The sequence below is a fragment of the Lepidochelys olivacea genome, assembly GCF_965140295.1.
Source record: "Lepidochelys olivacea isolate rLepOli2 genome assembly, chromosome: 11".
NCBI classification, from domain to species: domain Eukaryota; kingdom Metazoa; phylum Chordata; order Testudines; family Cheloniidae; genus Lepidochelys; species Lepidochelys olivacea.
In genome coordinates, this window is record NC_140421.1 from 18,631,430 (window position 1) to 18,651,835 (window position 20,406).

Genomic DNA, 20,406 nt, shown 5'->3' on the forward strand with positions numbered 1-20,406 from the left:
TTTAACATCCTGGTCAGTGGTGCTGACCAGAGTGACCCAGTGCCTGACATGCCGTGACCCAGTACTGGCTTGTGACCCGAAGTTTGAAAAACGCTGTTCTAGATTGCCAGCTGCTTTTCAACTGAAGTGTGTGGGGGAACTATACTCAGAGCACCGACTCACAATATGTACTAGTGTCAGAAGCGCAAATGTTCTATGGTAAAAGTGTAAATTTAACATTCTGCATTGGAGTTTCTCCTGAGACACGGCAGTGCAGAAGGAACTGAGAGGGTGGGTCACCCACACAGCCTGGTATAGCCTTGGTGTGGGGTACAAGGATATCAATGGCACATGTGCAGGCCAAATGGACACTGTTAATGAAAATCTCTGATCAAGTGTGCATGGGGTGCATGCACATTAAGAGTGGAGCACTCATAGGGACACACATCTTGAGGAACTACAGTTACTGCACAGGATGAGTAACCATTTCTTTCGTGAATCAGCTGATATACACTGAAAAGTTACATTGGCATAGCTGCATCTCTCAGGAGTATGAAAAATCCACACCCCTGAGAGACGTGGTGAAGCCGACCTAACCCCTGGTGTACACAGTGCTTAAGTCGGTGAAAGAATACTTCCGGTGACCTAGCTCCTTGCCCTCAGGGAGGTGAATTACCTCAGTTACAGGAGAACCTCTCCCGTCACTGTAATAAGGGTCTGCACTGAAGCACTCCAGTTGTACAGCTGCAACATCATTGCAATTGTAGACACAGCCTAAGTCCTTTTGTGAATCTAGCCCTTTGTCTTTTTCAACATTACAGGAACCAGCACCCATGACAGAAGATCTGCTGGAAGAACAGTCTGAAGTATTGGCTAAACTGGGAACATCAGCAGAAGGAGCTCACCTTCGGGCACGCATGCAGAGTGCTTGCTTACTCTCAGATATGGAGTCTTTTAAGGTATATGCTGCTTGCAGAGTTCTCTGGGGCTATTTTGACATGAGCAAGCTGGGATAATTGGTCAAGATGAATAATTTTGAAGGATCTCCTGACAGCTGTTTTCTTCCCTTGCTATCTGTTTTAAACCTTGCTATTTTCCTAAATGAAAATTTCAGGGTACATTTAAAAATTCTCTGTTTATAATTCTTCTAAAGCTTAAATTTAAAATCTGTTTAAAAAAACAAAAACCCTCAAAGTAGGTATGTGTACCACACTACTTAGAGATGCAACACTTCATAGTAACTTTTCTAGCACAAGCTGTTTTTGAAAACCTAAAGTAGCAATGTAAAATATGACTTAAAGGAAGGTGGGGAACATTCAGTTTGGCAAATTTTACTGTGTGGACAACCATGCCTTCTTCAGTTTCAGCCTTCTGGTGACAATATAGGAGCAGAAACCAATTGTGCCATTGTTAAATGAGGCTTTTTAACTTACTGGGACCGTTTGATTTGTAACATAAAAGTTAATAGGCTACTCCCATTTAATGATTTGGTACAAAAAATGAAGTTGGTTGGCAAGCAGGCATCAGCACTTTTATTGGCATTAAAACAAGTGTTTGCCACCTGCTTCAGTAACCAGTATAAAGCTCAGTTTAGAAAGTATTTTAGTGCAGCCTATGACTTTTTCAGGCACTGAGTGATGACAGCGTGATTTTTATTTTCCATCTCCAGTTTTCTTACAAAGTCACAACAATTTGTTATAAATCTCCTTTTCTCATGCTAATTGGAATCGCATGTGTTAAACCTCTTTTGCATCATTGACAAGGCAAACGCCTAATTTTGAGCTTGCTTTAAATAACTGGTAAACCTGTACTGATTTGTATAAGAGGATGCATTTTTTTATTGCGTTATCTTTCCATTGCTGTATACCATTTAATAATGTGAATGTTCGGTGCTTTTCTAGTGCCCCTTTTCTAGTGCTGACACAGTGAGTTGGTGGTTTGTGATTAGAACTCAGGAATTCCTGGCTCCTAGCCCTTAGCTCAGTCCATGAAACCACATTTCCCTGTTAACCAGATGGTATATAGAGAAACTCTATTAAAAATTTAATAAATATATTTTATCTTATTTTTTTTCTTCCATTCTAGGCAGCTAACCCTGGCTGTTGCCTGGAAGATTTTGTGAGGTGGTACTCACCTCGAGATTACATTGAAGAGGAAGTGGTTGATGAAGAGGGGAATAGAGTACTTAAGGGTGAACTGAGTGCCCGAATGAAGATTCCCAGCAACATGTGGGTAGAGGCGTGGGAAACAGCAAAGCCAGTTCCAGCCCGGAGGCAGAGGCGACTGTTTGATGACACTAGAGAGGCCGAGAAGGTAAAAAGCTCTGTGTTGTGGTAGTCTGTTCTGTGATTCCTAGTAAACATGTAATGGTCTATTATGAAAGATTTAACCAGTAACTTGTAACTGGACTGCTTTTTTGCCAGTATAACTGTTCTTAGAACAACTTTCTGAAATTTGAATAAATAATGCAGTTGCCTTTTGAAAACCTGTCCAACTGTAACTTGGTAAGTTGTGTTACTTAGGGACTTATTTGCATTTCTAATAAATGAAATGAAGATTTTGATTACATTCAGTGTTCTAATTTCTTGAAACTTTCATTATTTGCAGTTTCTTTACTTACTGTTGTAGTGGAATTAGAATCACAAATTACAGATGAGAAAGACTTAAGTCCCATCTCCCTGCAGAATATTTTCTGGAGCTTTGTTATAGAGCTTTCATCATGAGGACTAACATCACAGCATACTTCTGAGGCTAATGATTCTTGTATCTATCTCATTAATGTTGTAGTGGGTGAAGTGCAGCTTAATGTTCCATTTTTGCAATTTAAGGATTGGTGCTCATCAGTCATAGTTAATCTTATTTTTGTTAAATGAATTTTGTCATTAATGTATTAATTTTGTGACATACCATAGGTGCTTCACTATCTTGCAGTTCAGAAACCATCTGACCTTGCAAGGCATCTTTTGCCTTGTGTCATCCATGCAGCTGTACTAAAGGTAAAGGAAGAAGGTAAATAACATATAATAAGCAATTAAAATGTTTTTAAGAGCAGTGATGATACTATGACTAAAGTTGTGTTGTCTTTTAGAAACGCTGGAAGATATCGCTTCAGTTAAGAAGATTATTAAGCAGATAATATCTCATTCCAGTAAAGTTCTAAGATTTCCAAACCCAGAGGACAAAAAATTGGAAGTAAGCCTGTCATGTTAGCCAGGGATAAAAACTTTGCAGATCTCAGTACTGTCTATAGTTTGTGTTTAAAGTGCTGATTTTTTTTTTCTTCTCCTTCCCCTGTTCAAAAAAAAAAAATCACCCTTATACAGGAAATAATTGCTCAAATTATGAATGCAGAAGCTATCATTGCCAGGGCAAGGTCACTGAAAGCAAAATTTGGGATAGAGAAATGTGACCAGGAGGAGGAAAAAGAAGATCTGGAAAGGTGACTGATACTTTATTAGTTTACTCTCTTTGGTGCTTCTCCCCATATTTTTCTAGGTTCCACAGCTTCATAGATTCATCGATACTTAGGTCAGAAGGGACCATTATGATCATCTAGTCTGACCTCCTGCACAACGCAGGCCACAGAATTTCACCCACCACTCCTGCAAAAAACCTCTCACCTATGTCTGTGTTACTGAAGTCCTCAAATCGTGGTTTAAAGACTTCGAGGAGCAGAGAATCCTCCAGCAAGTGACCCGTGCTCCATGCTACAGAGGAAGGCGAAAAACCTCCAGGGCCTCTTCCAATCTTCCCTGCAGTAAAATTCCTTCCCGACCCCAAATATGGCGATCAGCTAAACCCTGAGCATATGGGCAAGATTCATCAGCCAGATACTACAGAAAATTCTTTTCTGGGTAACTCAGATCCCACCCCGTCTAATATCCCATCACAGGCCATTGGGCCTATTTACCATGAATATTTAATTACCAAAACCATGTTATCCCATCATCCCATCTCCTCCATAAACTTATCGAGTTTAATCTTAAAGCCAGATAGATCTTTTGCCCCCACTGCTTCCCTTGGAAGGCTATTCCAAAACTTCACTCCTCTGATGGTTAGAAACCTTTGTCTAATTTCTTGTCTAAATTTCCTCGTCGACAGTTTATATCCATTTGTTCTTGTGTCCACACTGGTACTGAGCTTAAATAATTCCTCTCCCTCTCCGGTATTTATCCCTCTGATATATTTATAGAGAGCAATCATATCTCCCCTCAACCTTCTTTTAGTTAGGCTAAACAAGCCAAGCTCCTTGAGTCTCCTTTCATAAGACAAGTTTTCCATTCCTCGGATCATCCTAGTAGCCCTTCTCTGTACCTGTTCCAGTTTGAATTCATCCTTCTTAAACAGGGGAGACGAGAACTGCACATAGTATTCCAGGTGAGGTCTCACCAGTGCCTTGTATAACAGTACTAAAACCTTCTTATCCCTACTGGAAATACCTCTCCTGATGCATCCCAAGACCGCATTAGCTTTTTTCATGGCCATATCACGTTGGCAGCTCATAGTCATCCTATGATCAACCAATACTCCAAAGTCTTTCTCCTCCTCTGTTCTAATTGATGCAGCCCCAGCTTATAACTAAAATTCTTGTTATTAATCCCTAAATGCATGACCTTACACTTCTCACTATTAAATTTCATCCTAGTACTATTACTCCAGTTTACAAGGTCATCCAGATCCTCCTGTAGGATATCCCTGTCCTTCTTCTCTAAATTGGCAATACCTCCCAGCTTTGTATCATCCGCATGTATTCTCCCCTTTAACCAGTTCCTTATCCACCTTTCAGTTTTCCTATTGATCCCCATCTTACCCAATTTAACTAATAAATCCCCATGTGGCATGGTATCAAACACCTTACTGAAATCTAGGTAAATTAGATCCACTGCGTTTCCTTTGTCTAAAAAAATCTGTTACTTTCTCAAAGAAGGAGATCAGGTTGGTTTGGCACGATCTACCTTTTGTAAAACCATGTATTTTGTCCCATTTACCATTGACTTGGGACAGCTTAGACAATTGCTGATGGGGAGTAGTAATAATGCAGATTGCCAAGAAGCCACAACACACGAGACAGACACTTCAAAGAATGACGTTTATAACTCTTCATAGTTGGAAACATTTCTAGAGGGTTCCTGTCCTACGTATTGTGGATGCCAAATGCAATGTAATGTAATCTATCCATCTCTTCGAAAACATTGTGCTATGTGGCCTTAATTTAATGCAGTTGACCTTTTATGTAAATGTGATAAGAGTATCTAGTGTGTCTGTTGCCTGTTCTGTGCGTGTGAAAGTGCACAAGTTGAACTCCCTATGTTGTTTGGGACCTACGGATGAGAAATGTTATATAAGAACCATGTATTTTATTTTATTTTATTTTATTTATTACTGTCCTGTGCATGATGTAGAATGAAATATCCAAAAGAACCATTTTTCCCATTATTCTCCTTAGTAACATAAAGTGCTGTATTGGGGTACTTCAAGAAAACTAGTGAATAGGAGCCAGTTAGCCAAAGATTTTTTTTCTGTTCACCACCACAGTGTGACTGACTATTCCTTAGTCTGGCTAAACATGTGAATGTTAAAAAGTTGAATATTGGAATAGGCTAAATTCTTAGGGCTAAGGTGGTTGGTGTGCTAGGATGAGAGGGGTTCCTTCACTCTTGGTGCTGGGACTCTTTGGAGGAGCCATTCCTGACTAGGATCACCGCTCCCTGCTAGAAATTCTCCTAATTTCCGTCATGTGTTCTTAATGTGCTCACTTCCCCCAACTGCAGATTCTTGATTCCTCCCTGAAATTGGGAGCCTTCAGGGGGAAGATTGGACACATTGGTCAGGGGGTGGTTAAGAGCCAATAAACTGTTCTAATATGAGGCAGCTAGAAGCTGAGTCAGCAGTACAGGAGGTGAGTAAACATAGGCTGGGTTGCCTTTTCCAGCCCTGGGGGAGGGATTAGGAGTGGAGATAAGAGTTGCAGTCCCTGTTGGGATGGAGTGAAAGAAGTAGAGGGACAGATGTGTATACCACAGATGAGGGATCCAAGAGTTAAGACTTTGAAAAAAATCCTGGTAATGTAATGTCATGTGTAATACTGGAAAAATAGTAAGTTTCTAAACTGGGCGTTCAGATTTAATTTTGAACGTATGTCTTCCTAGTAGTGCTCTTAGTGCTGGAACTGTTTTTACACTCAAGTTAGATGGGGAGTTTTTGTAGTTCTTACAGGAAAGAGTTTTGAAGATGTCATGTGAAAATAATTAAGAACTGATACAGTTAAGAACTTGGATGCTCACCTTTTCCTTCCTTTCATTATTTTGTGCTTCCAGGTTTGTAAATTGTCTTCTGGAGCAGCCAGAAGTATCAGTCATTGGTGCAGGAAGAGGACCTGCTGGTAGTATCATCCACAAGTTATTTGTGAATGCGCAGAGGGTAAGATAGAATTTTCAGTTGATTCGCTGATACCTTTCAGTTAGACAGTATGAGGCAACAACTTTCCATGTGATGCTGATTTCTTCTATCTATAAATAGGCATGAGGTTTTTTGTTTTTTTTTTTTCCTTTTTCGAATGAAAACAATTTTGGCAATAGTAGAACTTCAACTACATGATGAAAGGAGAACAAAAGCCATGGGATATTATAAGACTGTGAATGCGGCTAGGTAGACAGCCATCTAAGTGATCTTAAAGTGAAGATCACTTTTAAATATGACTAACAATGCCATTGTGTGATTCTGCATTTGTATCTAGCTTTCCTGATCAAATGTGCTCAGTTTATAAATAAAGATTTTTTACTTCCAGCCCTGAAAACTCTTCTGGGTTCTGAGTTAAAATGTTTTTTTACTTTATCACTGGTAATAACGGTTTTGCAGGCCAAAATCTGCTCTTTGTGACTTTTCTGCAGTTCTGTTGCCTCAGTGGATTGGCACAAGTATTTCTGATTGAGATTTTGCTTAGTAAACAGTTATGTTGATGATGCAAAAGAATGAAGAGCCCCACTCTCTCTTCTGTAGCTGTGTTTGCTTTGCAGGGCTTAACAGAAAAAAAGCGGTACAAATGTATTTTTGTCAATAAAAGAAGTGGATATGACTCAGTATATACAGGGAGCAGATCTGATAGGTACACTGCTACTATTTTTAAGTAGTAACTTTCAGAGTAGACTTGCACTTTGAGCCTGCAATAATATGCTCTGCAATATGTGGGCCCAAAAAACAAAAGTTCAAAAAATCTAGCTTGGTATCTTTGACTATTTGGTCTTGCCCTTGTGATTTACAAGAAAAGAGAATACTCAGTAGTTTAGCCCATTCCTTTTTCCACCTCCTCAGTCTCTCTCTCTCTTCCCCCCTCAACCCCCCCGGGGTGGGGGTGGGGAGGAACCATTCAGTTCTAATTAATTCCAGTTGCTCCCCTTCTTTTGCTAACATGGTAATGGTTTTTAAAATATGATGAGCGAAACTTGATCTTATTCAGTATTCTGAAGACAGTTGTGGCTGTTGCATTGTTACAACTGTGCCCTAGCGATAGTGAGTTCTTTTGGCAGAACACTTTCACAAAATTCAAGAGCATATAGAATTTTGCTATTTCATTAATGTTGAAATTGTGCATCATTGCAATCAAGGGTGTCACTTCTTTTTAAACTATAAAAGGACATTAAATATTTGTATTGAGACTAGTAAACTTGCTTCTGACTCTTGACCAATTATATTTGAAGTGTGCTGAAAGGTGCAATTGCACGTTGATATCCATAGCCTTGTTCCTACTTTATATTTTTTTCATTTTCAGGATTTTTACTGACTGCAGTGTTTACCACCTGGATAGCCCTACTGGCCTCTTTGTATCAAACCTTTTCCAGTTTGCCAGTTGTTTCCTTGTTGGGCATAAACTAATTTAATGTCAAACAGATACTAAACTTCCTACTAATCTTCTCACACTAAAGTTCCTTCTAAACTTCTCCCAATTTTTTAAAATGCAGTGGTACATATTGGACAATAGTATTCGTATTCAGTAGGAGTAACTCTAGTTAGAAGCAGGTTGTATTCACAGGTGCAATCCTGGAATTCTCAAAGGTAAAGCTGTCTCTTCCTGTTGTTCAGTGTTCTTAAGAATAAGGGTTTGTTTTGATTCTTCTTTAGCAATACTACCAAGCATTCAGCAACTCTTATGTTGCCAGCCACATACTGATCTTGTCAGCTGTGGCAATTTTAACTTTTTTCCCCCAAGTCAGAGTGGTGTAACAGATGTTCTGTTCTTGTTCTCAAATATGTTATTGAAAGATTTCTTATCCAGTGAACTGGGATTATAGAAATGGGCTTTTACTAATTTAACTGATGAAAATAAATCTCTACTTTAACAGGCTGAGATTTGCTAAAAGGATTTTAACTTCGTTGTATCTAATTTTCCCTATGCAGCTGAATTCTGCTGCAGATACAACAAATGTAACACTACCCCATCCTGTGGTTTTCCCCCCTCCCCCCCAACTTTTAATCAAAGGCTTCTTTGTTCTATTTACAGTTTTTTTCTTTGAGAAAGGCCCACCTATATATAATGTTGCAAAATGCAATATGGCTACAAAGCATACATATATGCTGTAATATTCTATGCTCTGCCCCTTGCTGATAGACTTCTGATTAAGTGCAGCATTCAGTAGTTCCAAAACTTCAGCAGAAGTTTCTAATGTTTGTAGAAGTTTAATGCTGAAGATATACATAAATTTCAGGCTTTGACTTCTTTCAGGCAGAAATAATCAAGCTATCTTCCAGCTCTATCTCCCTATGGGGGCATTACTAGTTGAAACGTTCTTATTGATGGGACAAAAATGTAGCTTGCTATTAAATAGCAAGTTTCATTTCCAAAAATTATTTCAGCAGCGACTTGTTGGGTAAATAGAACCTGATTGACAGACTTATTATTTACTAAGTTTTGACCCTGGACTCCTGTGCATAAATTGTGTAACAATGTGTGTTATATCTGCTGTGTTCTCAAAATACATGTTTGTCACAACAGCTCTCCTGACTTCAGTGTATGCTGTCTTTAAAACAATCTTAAAATCTCTGTCTAACCTTTATAAGTTATCTGACTTGCGTTTGTTTCTATCTTTCATCACTGGTTCTCTTCTCATCCCTCTCAAGATGACTGAATCTTCTGATGAGGTAACTAGCTTTTGTCCCTTGTTTTCTGCTCATCTTCCTAGCTTCATGTAAGGGAATAGAGAATAGCTTTTGAGTAGATATAGTACAACAGTTTCATAGGATTTGTACATATCACATATCTTAAGCATAAAAATTATTCTCTCTCTCCACTTTCAAACTGGCTTCTGCTCATCCACATATTTTTGAAATGTAACATGATGTGAAAAAACAGAGTTTGTAAAAACACTAAACATCTCATGTAATGAAGTTTAAATATGAGAAGTTAATTCTTTATGAAGCAGAGGCTTTTCACAGTGCATCCTGTTTTCATCTGTTAGAAATATCGTGGATATTGCCATTGTACTGCACATAAACATTATGTTGTTCACTGGTTGGGATCAGCAACATAAAAGTGCTAGCTGTACTGTCTCATTTGCTCTGCCATGGTAGATCACAGTTACCCCACTTCTTGGCCAGTAAAAATCTGATATATTGCAGAGAGTTCTCATTGGGTATGTCTACACAGTAAAGAGCCCTGCCCCCACCTGTAGGGTCCCGGAGCTTGGGGTCCAGTCTGAGCCCAGCAGTCTAGATGGCAATGAAACAGTCCGAGCCCAAGACGGCTGGCATGGCCAGCCGCAGATTTTTGTTGTTGCTGTGCAGACATGCCTATTGAGTCTGGAAATGAAGGACAGGGCAATGATTTGAGTGCACTGTAGGACTTGACCTGTGTAGTGGCCCTAATACTTCAAGGGGATACTGTCTTTAGACTTTTGTAGCCCCTCTCAGACATGCCTGGATAATAAGGGAAGTATTGTGAGCCCTAACTGAAGAATTAAGCATTTTTCCTATTCATATCTCTTGTCTCCCATGGTGTCAAAAGTTAGTGAAAGATGGACTAGCTTTACCAGCTGCATGTATAAGGTTCTTACATCTGAGTGTGTGCAATGCTATTCCTTGGTGTCTTACTATGTGCCTACATGTAGCCTTTTGGTGTGTAAATTACCACATTTTGTTTTTTCTCTTTCAAAATAATTTCTGATATTGGTGTTAAGAATAACCTGCCCTTAAGTGACGCTTCTGGTTCTGTTTAAGGTTGCCACAATGACTTCACTTGATGATGAACTGAAGAGGTCAGGCTCATCAGATGAACGGAGACTGAATTTAGGAGCAGTTGCAGATTTCCCACCGCCTGCAGGCCGGGAGCTCATTTTACGCATAACTGTACCTCGACCTGCACCTTACTCTAAACCACTGCCTCAGCGTATGTACAGTGTAATCACAAAAGAGGATTTTCGACTTGCTGGTGCCTTTTCAGCTGATACAACATTCTTCTGATGTCACTAGCTTTTAGTTATCTTGTATGTCTTCACAAGTGGAACACTGTCTCTCTCTCTCTCTCTCCACGGAAATAAACACTATGGACAATGCCAATCTGTGGACAAGGAGAGGGAGGGGTAATTAGTGATCAAGAATAACTTTTCCTTAAGGAGTCGAATCAGCATCTCCAAGCGATGCCTGCATCAACCCTTATTTCTGATATTTGGGACAGCTCTACAAGTTACTAGACACTTCAACTGTCTAAAAATCTCCCCTCTGTCCAAAGAGTTGTACATTTTTGCATTAGCTAGTTTAACAATGGATACTTCACTGGGCTTCATACAAATACTTCATGTTGAAATTACAGTGCAGTACATGCTGCTTTTCAGTTTCTAATCTAGTCCTACTAAAGTTGTGTTAGGCAGTCTATTTGAAGTGTAAACCTTAAATAGTTGTATTTATTATCATATATAAAAAATATAATCTTAAATTTTTCACTGAATTCCAATGGCTGATTTTAAAATGCTATTAGTTTGAGCAAAATGTATCTAGAGAAAATTCAATCTTGTGCTAAACTCTTAACATGAAGTATTTGCCTAAAAAAGCCCTGGATTACATGAATTGGGTATCTTTTTTTCTCTGAACTGCTGAAATGGATATTTTTGGCTATAACAGGGTATTAAGCCTAAAAATCAACCAGCCTTTAAATTGATCATTTACAATTTTCGAGCTTTTATGTCCTCCTGGCTTGGAAGGAAGCATGTTTCCAACTGCAGTATAGACACACTCATTAGCTCTCCTTCAGCTAGTGTGCTAAAAATAGCAGTGGGGCCATGGTGCCTCAGGCTAGCTGCCAGAATACAATCAGTCCTGACTCCCTGGGCACATATTTGGGCGGCTAATCCGAGGCATTGTGGCCACACTGCTTTTTTAAGTGCACTAGGTCAAACAGAGCCAATGTGTCTGTCTACTCATGCTAGGGAGCATACTCACAGCTACAGTAAAGAAATACCTTAAATGTGAGACAGCTGGGCCAAAACTATATGTAAATCATGATTACTTAAGCAACTTATTGATGCTTATAGATAGCCTACAGCATGCATCTGTGTTCCTGTTGATCTGGTAATAAAAGTATTATGAAAGAAATATGAATCACATGCTGTAAACTGCTTGTCAAATACCATACAAACAGTATAATTTTAATGTGTGTTGATGATTTAAAATAATCCTTATTACAACAACTTGTGTTGGTCTGAATCAGCAAAGGATCATAGCTGCATTGTAAATGTCAAAATGGCTGTGAAACACAGTTTTGTTGCTTGCACTTATTTGTCTTTGGACACAATACAATAAATCTTAATGTAATTGGCTATTGAAATTGTCCACTTTACTTGTTCAGTTAAAGTGGTAGTACCTCAGGCAATACATGTGGTAGGTATTAATGTACAAGTTAATTCTGGAACACAATCACTTGCAGTAACAGCTTAAAATTTTGACAAATAGGGAAGATGCCCATCTTTTCTCTTCATGACAATGTGTGAACATCCAGAGGTTTGGGATCTTGACTACTTTTGAAAATTGCACCTCAAGTAGCAAAAGTGCCCAAGGCCCAGATCCTCAAAGGTATTTAGGTGCCTAATTCCCATTCATTTTGTCGTACATAAATACTGTTTGAGCATCTGTACCTAAGCACACTTTAACCTTTTACTCTGTACCTATTAGAACATTTTATGGCATGGAAAATTCAATCATGACATTCCTTTTTTGTGAGTATTATTGTAAAACTTAGTGTGTTGTATTAGGAACAGGTGTCCCACTGGGCTTAGATCTTATCACAGTAGAAGTGGGGTCTAATAGAACCATACGTGAGTAGACCAAATAAGCAACCACATTCCAAGGAATGATGGACAGAAACCCTTACGAATTATTCCAGAGCTGGCAGTGGACCAGGTTCGTATTTGAGAGGGTAACTAGCCAAACTCCATATTTAGAGGCGAGGAAAGTCTTTCACAGGCCAGTTTTGTGATATAACTTTAACTGATTTTCCATTCCTCTCCCATTTTCCAGGTGCAAGGACCTACTGAGTTAAGAAATCTTGGTGTGAACTTTTGTACTATACCTTTCCCATATTTTTAAACCAATTCACATTGCCATGGTACCTGCAAAGTATAGCTAACTTCCTTTTAGGGGGAAAAAAAAGGCAAAACCCCTCCATTTGTGTTTGTATAGTAGTCTCTGGTATCATGTCCTTTTTAAATTTTATTCCTAGCATAGACATCACTGCATTCTGTTCCCCTGAAGGATTTTGTATAAAGCTAGTGTTGAGCAATTACCGTTTTTTTTTTTTTTTTTTTGTTCAGTGACGGTTCTGGAAAAGGGGGCGAGGAATTTCTTTGACCCAAAATGAATTTTAAAAAAAAATTGTAAAAAATTTTGATGAATTTCAGGTTGAACAGATTGATCCAGAATGGAGGAGTGGTGACATCCTTTAACTTTTAGCTTAGTAGTTACAGCACTTAGCTGGGCTATATTTTCCCCTCTGCCTGCTATGTAGAAGGTATTTGAACCTCCTACATGACTAGAGAATGCCCTAGCTATTCAACGGTTGTTAAATGATTAGAGCAGGGCCTAGAACAGAGGTGGGCAAACTATGGCCTGCAGGATCATCCTGCCCGGCCCCTGAGCTCCTGGTCTGGGAGGCTAGCCCCTCGTCCCTCCCCCACAGCCTCAGCATGCTGCGCTGCTGGCCCGGGAGAGGGCTGCACTGTGTGGGCAGGGGGGCTCACCTGCAGCCTCAGGAGGAGCATTGGGCGGCTGCGCAGCTGGCTTCTGTCTGGCTACGCGGCTGCCCCTGCTCCTCCTGAGTCCGCCCATGTTTGCAGGGCTGTATTCTGAAAGAGGCTTTAGAGGGGGACTTGTCAGGGGGTGGGGGGTGTAGATAGGGAGCTGGAGGGGGTGGTCAGGGGAGTTAGATGGGTTGGGGGTTCTGAGGGGCACAGTCAGGGGATGGGAAGTGGGAGGGGATGGATAGGGTTAGGGGAGGTAAGGCCTCCTCTATCCAGCCCTCCATACAGTTTTGGAACCCCGATATGGCCCTCAGGCTAAAAAGTGTGCCCACCCCTGGACTAGAACATGGGTCTCCCACCTCCAGAGTGAGTGCCCTAATTCAGGGGCTCTCAACATCTCCAGGCTACTGTACCCCTTTCAGGAGTCTGATTTGTCTTGTGTACCTCAGGTTTCAACCCACTTAAAAGATAAAAATACTACAGCACACTATTACTGAAAAATTGCTTACTTTTTCATTATTACCATATAATTATAAAACAAATTAATTGGAATATAAATATTGTACTTACATTTCAGTGTATAGTATATAGAGCAGTATAAACAAGTCATTGTCTATACGAGATTTTAGTTTGTATTGAATGTTAGTGCTTTTTATGTTGCCTGTTATAAAACTAAGCAAATATCTAAATGAGTTGATGTATCCTCTACGTACCCCTGCCTTAATCAACAGACTAGAGTCATTCTCATGCATTCCCTGGCCCACTGACTATCCACTGTGATATGTAGTGGCAATTCATAGTCAGTCATAATTTATACATGGTGGAACAGCTTCAAAAGAAGAGATTGAGAGATTCACACCAGAATTTCCCCAGAGGCCTGCAGTGAAGGCACTATTTTGGGGGGAGGGAGACCTAAGTGTGACAGGTTCCCACTAGGGTGCCACCTGGAACTGGGGTACCACTAAGCCTCTGACTCACCAGCCTGGGCTCCTTCTCTCACTGCACAGCTGTGACAAGCTGCACTTTCACCAGCATTCATACAGGTAGGGACACACCCAGCTGTAGTTACATGCAAGCTCTCTAACCACCAGCTTCCCAAGCTGGGACCCCAGTACTGTCCTGCCCTGGTCAAATCTAGCCAGTATACGGGTTCAATACCTGGTCTGCCTCTCCATCAATGGGAAAAGAACAATGCACGCTTCTTGTAACCAAGCAGAGATTTTCCCCAAGCACTTGAGTGGAAGATCACTGGTTTAGATTAAAACATAAAATAAGTTTAACTAGAGAAAGATGGATTTTAAGTGATAGCAAACAGATCAAAGCAGATTACTTAGTAAATAAACTGAGTTTAAGATATGGTGATAAACAGGCTGGCAGATTCTTAAGGCTGCCTTGGCTCTGCAGGTTGGGTTTTCTAGATTTTCATCTACAGGTTTGAAATTCCTCTACCCTCGGACCATCACTTGTCACAGTTCAGTCCTTGTTCCTTAGGTGTTTCTAGGTGTGTTTTAGGGAGAGTGAGGTCCCCTCATGATGTATTCCCCCCCCCCCCATATCTTCTTCCCACTTGCTAGAAAGCTCTTTTGCTGTGACCTGAGTCAAACAGTTCCCATTGTGTAGTGCTATCTCTGAGAGGTTTCTGTTGTACACATTCCCTGGGGTAATCGTTATGCTTGTGTGCATTTCCTCAATAGGCCATTAACATTGTTTTTACAATTGTACCTGTGAGGCAGCTTGTGGGTGTTTTCAACTTCACAACATGTTTCAATAACACATACATAGTCAAACTTCACATACGACAATAGCACATGCAATCCAACAAGATATTAATGTCTAGCAGCTCAAGACTTTTAGAATGATACCTCACATCGCATACTTTGTACAAAACATATCCTAATTACATGACAGTGGTGAACATTGGGGTGCCATACCAATTTCACTTCCTTCCCCACATCAAGCAAAGGGGTGAAAATCTGGCTTTTTGCTTTAGAACACCTCATTTCCTGTCTTCAGTAGCCTGATTTCATTTTAGTAGCTTTTTGGTGCACATTTCCACCTGCAGGAGCATCTGCACTCCTGACCAGCTCTTTGAAATAGTCCAATACCAGCTATTAAGCCTAAACCTGTAGGACTTATTCCCTATCGGACACATCCCCTCTTTCGTCCTCCATACTCACCCTCATTCCCTGAAATGGTGGCCTCATTTTATCTCACTTTAAATATAGTGTGAGTATATTGCAGAGAATTCTCATTTGGATGTCTACACAGCAAAGAAAAACCCACGGCTGGCCCATGCTGTTTAATTGCCGTGTAGACTTCTGGGCTTGGGCTGGAACCAAAGATTGTACTGAAGTAAATCTTTAACATACGCTAGTTCAGTATCCTTACTTGGCATAGCCTCTTCTGCATTAATGTTCTGTTTATCTTTTTACAGGCACCTTCTGCATATCATGTTTTAATCTACTCTAGCAGCTCCCACCACTACCATGCTTTCTGAATTAGATTAATCTTCTTACAGCATAGAAGCAAAAGCTTTTTGTAAAAAATCAGATTGCAATATAGAGTACGTGCATTACTTTTCTTGTGATAATTTACCAACTCCATGCAATTTTTGTAAGCTGCATAAATGAGTGCTACATGATTTTTTTGAAATGTGCTTTAGCCAGTCACGCATCATCATCTTACCATAAATTGGCAAAACTTTTGTTGCTCAGGGGTGTGGAAAAAAAAATCCCCCTAAGCGACATAAATATCTTGGGGGGAGATGCTCGCCTGCTGACATAGCTACCGCCACTTGAGCTGGTTGTATGATGTTGATGGGAGAGCTCTCTCCCATCAGTATAACGTGGCAACACGAGCGCTGTTACAGCTGTGCTGCTGTAAGCTTGCAAGTGTAGACATGGCCTTAGTTTGTACTGACTTCTCTAGTGCTTTTTAGGTAGCCTGTTGTAAACCTAGAGAAATATCTGGATGAGTTGATGTACCCCCAGAAGTACAGGTACCCCTGGTTGAGAACCACTGCACCAGAGGCAGGGATGAGCCTGCATAAGTGACATTGTTTAATGCTGCAACATAAGAGGCAAGCAATATGAAATGCTAATAAGCTGGAAAAGCACTTACTCAGGATTTATTTTTCTATCTTGACATCAGCAGTAGTTCTCTATCCATACTCTTGAGTAGGCTGAAAGGTCTGTGGAGAGAGTTTTAGACTATAGAGGAGTATTCCATCTTATCAAGGACCTGCCACTAAGATAGAGCAGAGGTCCCTGCGTCGGCTTCACTCAGTCACAGCTCCATGGCTGCTTTCCTTTTTTATCATTTGAATCGCTCTTCCTACTAGAGGAGTGGCGAAAGCACAGAGAAGGCAATTTGGTCAGGCGCAAGTATTTGTTTCCAGTGATATAAGGTCTCAATCTGTGAAGAGTCCCATCTTTGTTTTGACTGCATGAGAAGTGGTCCAGCTGGGGTGACTTAGTTCTTTGGTCATCACATGGAATGTGTCTTGGTTCAATGGGGTGTTCTGAATTGCCTATAGCAGCTTTTGTGTTCACTCTCCCCTTTATGCAGATCAGAATGCTTAAGGTTAGGTAAGCTTCTGCTCAGGAGAGCATCTATACCACTTCAGTGTATAGACCTGAGCTCCCTTTGTGATTTGTGTATGCCAAAGTCATTGTGCTGATTGTACTAGAATGTGGTCTTTTCTCAGGTCATCCTGGTAACATAGGACAGCCAACCTGATTGTTCATTTCAAGGAGGCTGATACGTAGGACTCTTTCAACTTGACCACATACCCTTTGCATTATGGTGTTTCAGGGGCACTTTCCTTCCTGATAGGCTGGCATCTATGGTTAGGATTTTGCAGTCCAGACTGTAAATGGAGTATTCTACAATTATGGGTGGTTTCCTGGTTTCCACCAGCAGATCACTGTTGATGGTATCCTCACTTATGTCTACAAAAGAATTTCTTGCTGCAAAAGGATTCCAAGTCTTTGAGAATCCTTGGAGCTCACTTATGTACAGTCTCTCTGCATAAGGACCAGGAGACCTACAAGCCATAACTAAAAATGCAGGTAAGTTTTGCTCAGGTCCACTGGCATAGGAGGGTCCCTGGGGTTGACTGCAGAGTTTCCATCCTGAATTTCATTATCTTGGTTCATTCTGGTTTTTATCATCTTATGAAGAAGATGGGGGTAGAGCCTCAAGCACCATTTTTTTCTTGAGGGATAGATAGATGTGAGATCGGTTTCAGAGTAGTTTGATTCAAAGTTGGAGAGGGAATGGAAAAGGGATGTGAAGGAGCCTGTAGCAATATTCCTGAGATCCTGAGGAGTCAGGGCTCCAAGAATGGGATATCCTATTCCTATTTCTGGACAGAGGCAGGTCTGCTTGGACAGGAAGGAAGGATTGGGCCCATTCATTGATCTGGACTTTCCTTTGGTGTATCAAGGTCCTAGCTCCTGGAATAAAGGGAGTCCTTCTCTGGTACTTTTTTGTTTGAAGTAGAAATGAAAGAAGTTCCTGCCCTTATATAAGGGCTTCTTGAAGTTTGCTGGGTCAAATGCTTCAGTTTAACCACTTTATTTGGGTACAACCTTATGAAGCCTTCGTTCAAACAGGATTTCATCCTAGAATTTTGAGGCACAGAGAATTTACTATGCGTAATAAGGCACTTCATGGCATTCTGCCACTCTGTTTGGTTGCCTCCACCATACTTGCAGAGGGAAGTACAAGGGGAGAGGAAGGAACTTGGCAGGTGATCCTCTTTGGTGAATGATCCCCAAAAAGTCATCCCCCTAGGTTGGGGGAGGGGGTCAAAGAATATTACTCACTGCTATTGCCCACATATTTGGCTTTAAAAAGCTAGAGAGATAGCACATCATTTCAGCACTGCTGCTTTGTTTGCTAGTAATTGAAAGCTCAATTAAGCTGCAGAGAAGACAAAATTCCAGCATTTGATAAACAAGGCAGTTTCTACACCAGCCAAATGTTTATTTTCTGTGCCACGCTTTCTGAATTAGATTAATCTTATTACACAGAAGCAACAGCTTTTGTAACACTCAAATTTCAATAGTGTATTAACCAATTCTTTTTTCTCTACTGGTAATTTACAGAGGCTATGTAGTTCTTGTTTATGCTGTGTAACATGACAGCAACTTAGCACCCCACTATCACCAAACTTTTATGTGTGAACAATAAAAGAAAACAAGTCTCTCAAACTTCAAACTGAAATATTTTTATTGTATTTTAACGATGAATATCCCTGTGTCCTTTCTAAGCATCTCTGGCTGTAACACAAGACAGCCTCTTGCAAAGGCTCCTCCATACCAGAACCTAATTTTCAGTCAGGTACTTGATGTTATTGATGGTCTCTCCCTCTCTCTGATGGTAGTATCTTCCTTCTTTGGCATTTTAAACTTCACTTGGGTCTGGGGTAGAGTTTGATTTTTGCTAAAACTAGTTCTGTTTGACATAGAGTCGTCATTTTCCCTGGATCAGAGTGCTGTTTTTCTCTCCATGTATCAGTCTTCCATTACTTTACTGCTTCAGATTTTTTCCTCCATATTGTTTATTGGCTATGCTAAGCAGTTTTTGTTATACTCTCAGGTATTTGCAGGAAGAGAGGTGCAGCCCAAATGTCTCACACAGGGGCAGAGGTCATGATCCAGATGTTTTTTCTCTCAATTGGATACTGTGACTGGTTTTATGGCAAAGTATAAGTTTACCTGTGCACAAATGAACTTATTGTGGCAAACCAATTTTAAAAAGAAATGCCACACTATTATATTATTCTCTGCTGACTGACTACTGTTTCTAAGGTGGGTGGCTCAGTACTGGGACTTGTCCCTGCTTCACCCTCTTCTCTCATTCCACAGTACATGCCCTGCTGTTACTGAGAAAAGGATGAAATATATCATTTCATGAGGCTCATGAATAGCTTCCACAGTGGCAATTTACTCAGCTTTTGCTCCTTGTGCTACACAATCAGACCCATCTCTTCTCCCTCTCATCTTCCCCCTAACCATGGAAGCTTTCACCCATGTGAAAGAACCTTAGACAGCAGCCAATCTGAAACAGGAACCACTTCTGCCTGTGGTCACGCTGCCATAATACAAGTCTCTGAGGAGGCTGAACACATTTCTGAGGGCTTTAAGTATGGTGAGGACCTTCATAAAACCATCAGGGCAATGATGCATTGTGACTATGACACCAGGTGCTTCCGGCAGTGTGTGTGAGATTTCCAAACAGCTGAATGAAGAGAGAGGTTTTTAACCCTTACCACAGACTATATGACTACATACCCAAGTACTTCTCCCTTTCCCACCAAACTACAGCCCCATCTCCCTCAAATAAAATGGAATTCTTCACAGTTGGTCTAGCAGACTGACAACCTTATTTTTCCCCCTCCCCACCTCCTCTACTACTTTCTGCGCAGGGAAAGGAAGGAGTAGTTCTGTTGTTTCAGTAACAGCGAAGCAGCAGAGGCAAGAAAGGCAGACTGGCTTTCTCAGAGCACAATTTGAAACACTTCGTTGTTCCAAAATTCAATAAAATGTCAAGTGAGATTCAACTGAGGAGGTGTTTTATGGCTTCCTTTATGTGTTAGAACTAGGCTTTAAATTATTCTGAGTTTTCAGATATTGTGGCCAGCTTCACTTTAATATGAGAAACTGGTGGCTTTGTTTGACTCATTGCCCTCCCTTGTTGGGCTATGATACTAGGCAGAGAGGCTGATTTTCTCTTTGCGTAAATACCAGAATTATTACACTAAAACCAGTTTGCCCCACCTTTATTTAATAAAAAAAATCCTGTAACGTGATACTATTGTATACCCTCCCCAAGACAGACTGCTACCCATAAGCCTGACAAGCTAAACCTTTACAGATTAGAGAACATTCAGTTAATTTTTGATAAGTATAGTATTAAAGTTGATATTAAAAAGAAGTGCAAGCAGCTGAACAGCTAGGTAGGATTTAATTCTATAGCTTTAAGTCTCACAATATTGCCTGTGGCTCACAGACTGGATATTAAATAACTGAATTCTGAGATAGGGAACAAAACCCCTGCTTTTGTGTCTACCTCAGTTATTTGTCCCCTTTTGCTAGCAGTTTCTGGTGGTCTAAAATTTAATCTGTTACAGCTTGTGCTATGGGTCTGAAAGGAAACTAAGAATTTTGGCTTTCAGTAAGTCCCCTTCTCCTAGATAAAA

At 40.4% G+C, this 20,406-nt stretch overlaps 1 protein-coding gene across 3 annotated transcripts in view; it reads left to right on the forward strand.

Annotated features, from left to right (window-relative positions):
• RAB3GAP1 (RAB3 GTPase activating protein catalytic subunit 1) overlaps positions 1–11,791 on the forward strand; it is a 49,376-nt gene extending 37,585 nt beyond the window's left edge. The window contains exons 18-25 of one of the 3 annotated variants that reach the window (XM_084642739.1): positions 801–938; positions 2,065–2,292; positions 2,892–2,988; positions 3,068–3,171; positions 3,303–3,418; positions 6,297–6,399; positions 9,094–9,114; positions 10,189–11,791. In XM_084642739.1, coding sequence (XP_084498865.1) covers positions 801–938; positions 2,065–2,292; positions 2,892–2,988; positions 3,068–3,171; positions 3,303–3,418; positions 6,297–6,399; positions 9,094–9,114; positions 10,189–10,431 — 1,050 coding nt within the window. In that variant the 3' untranslated portion in view covers positions 10,432–11,791. Of the gene's footprint in view, positions 1–800; positions 939–2,064; positions 2,293–2,891; positions 2,989–3,067; positions 3,172–3,302; positions 3,419–6,296; positions 6,400–9,093; positions 9,115–10,188 lie in introns of those variants that run through there. The other 2 variants (XM_084642740.1, XR_014713511.1) reach the window with 2 other exon arrangements.
• The last annotated feature ends 8,615 nt before the right edge of the window (positions 11,792–20,406 follow it).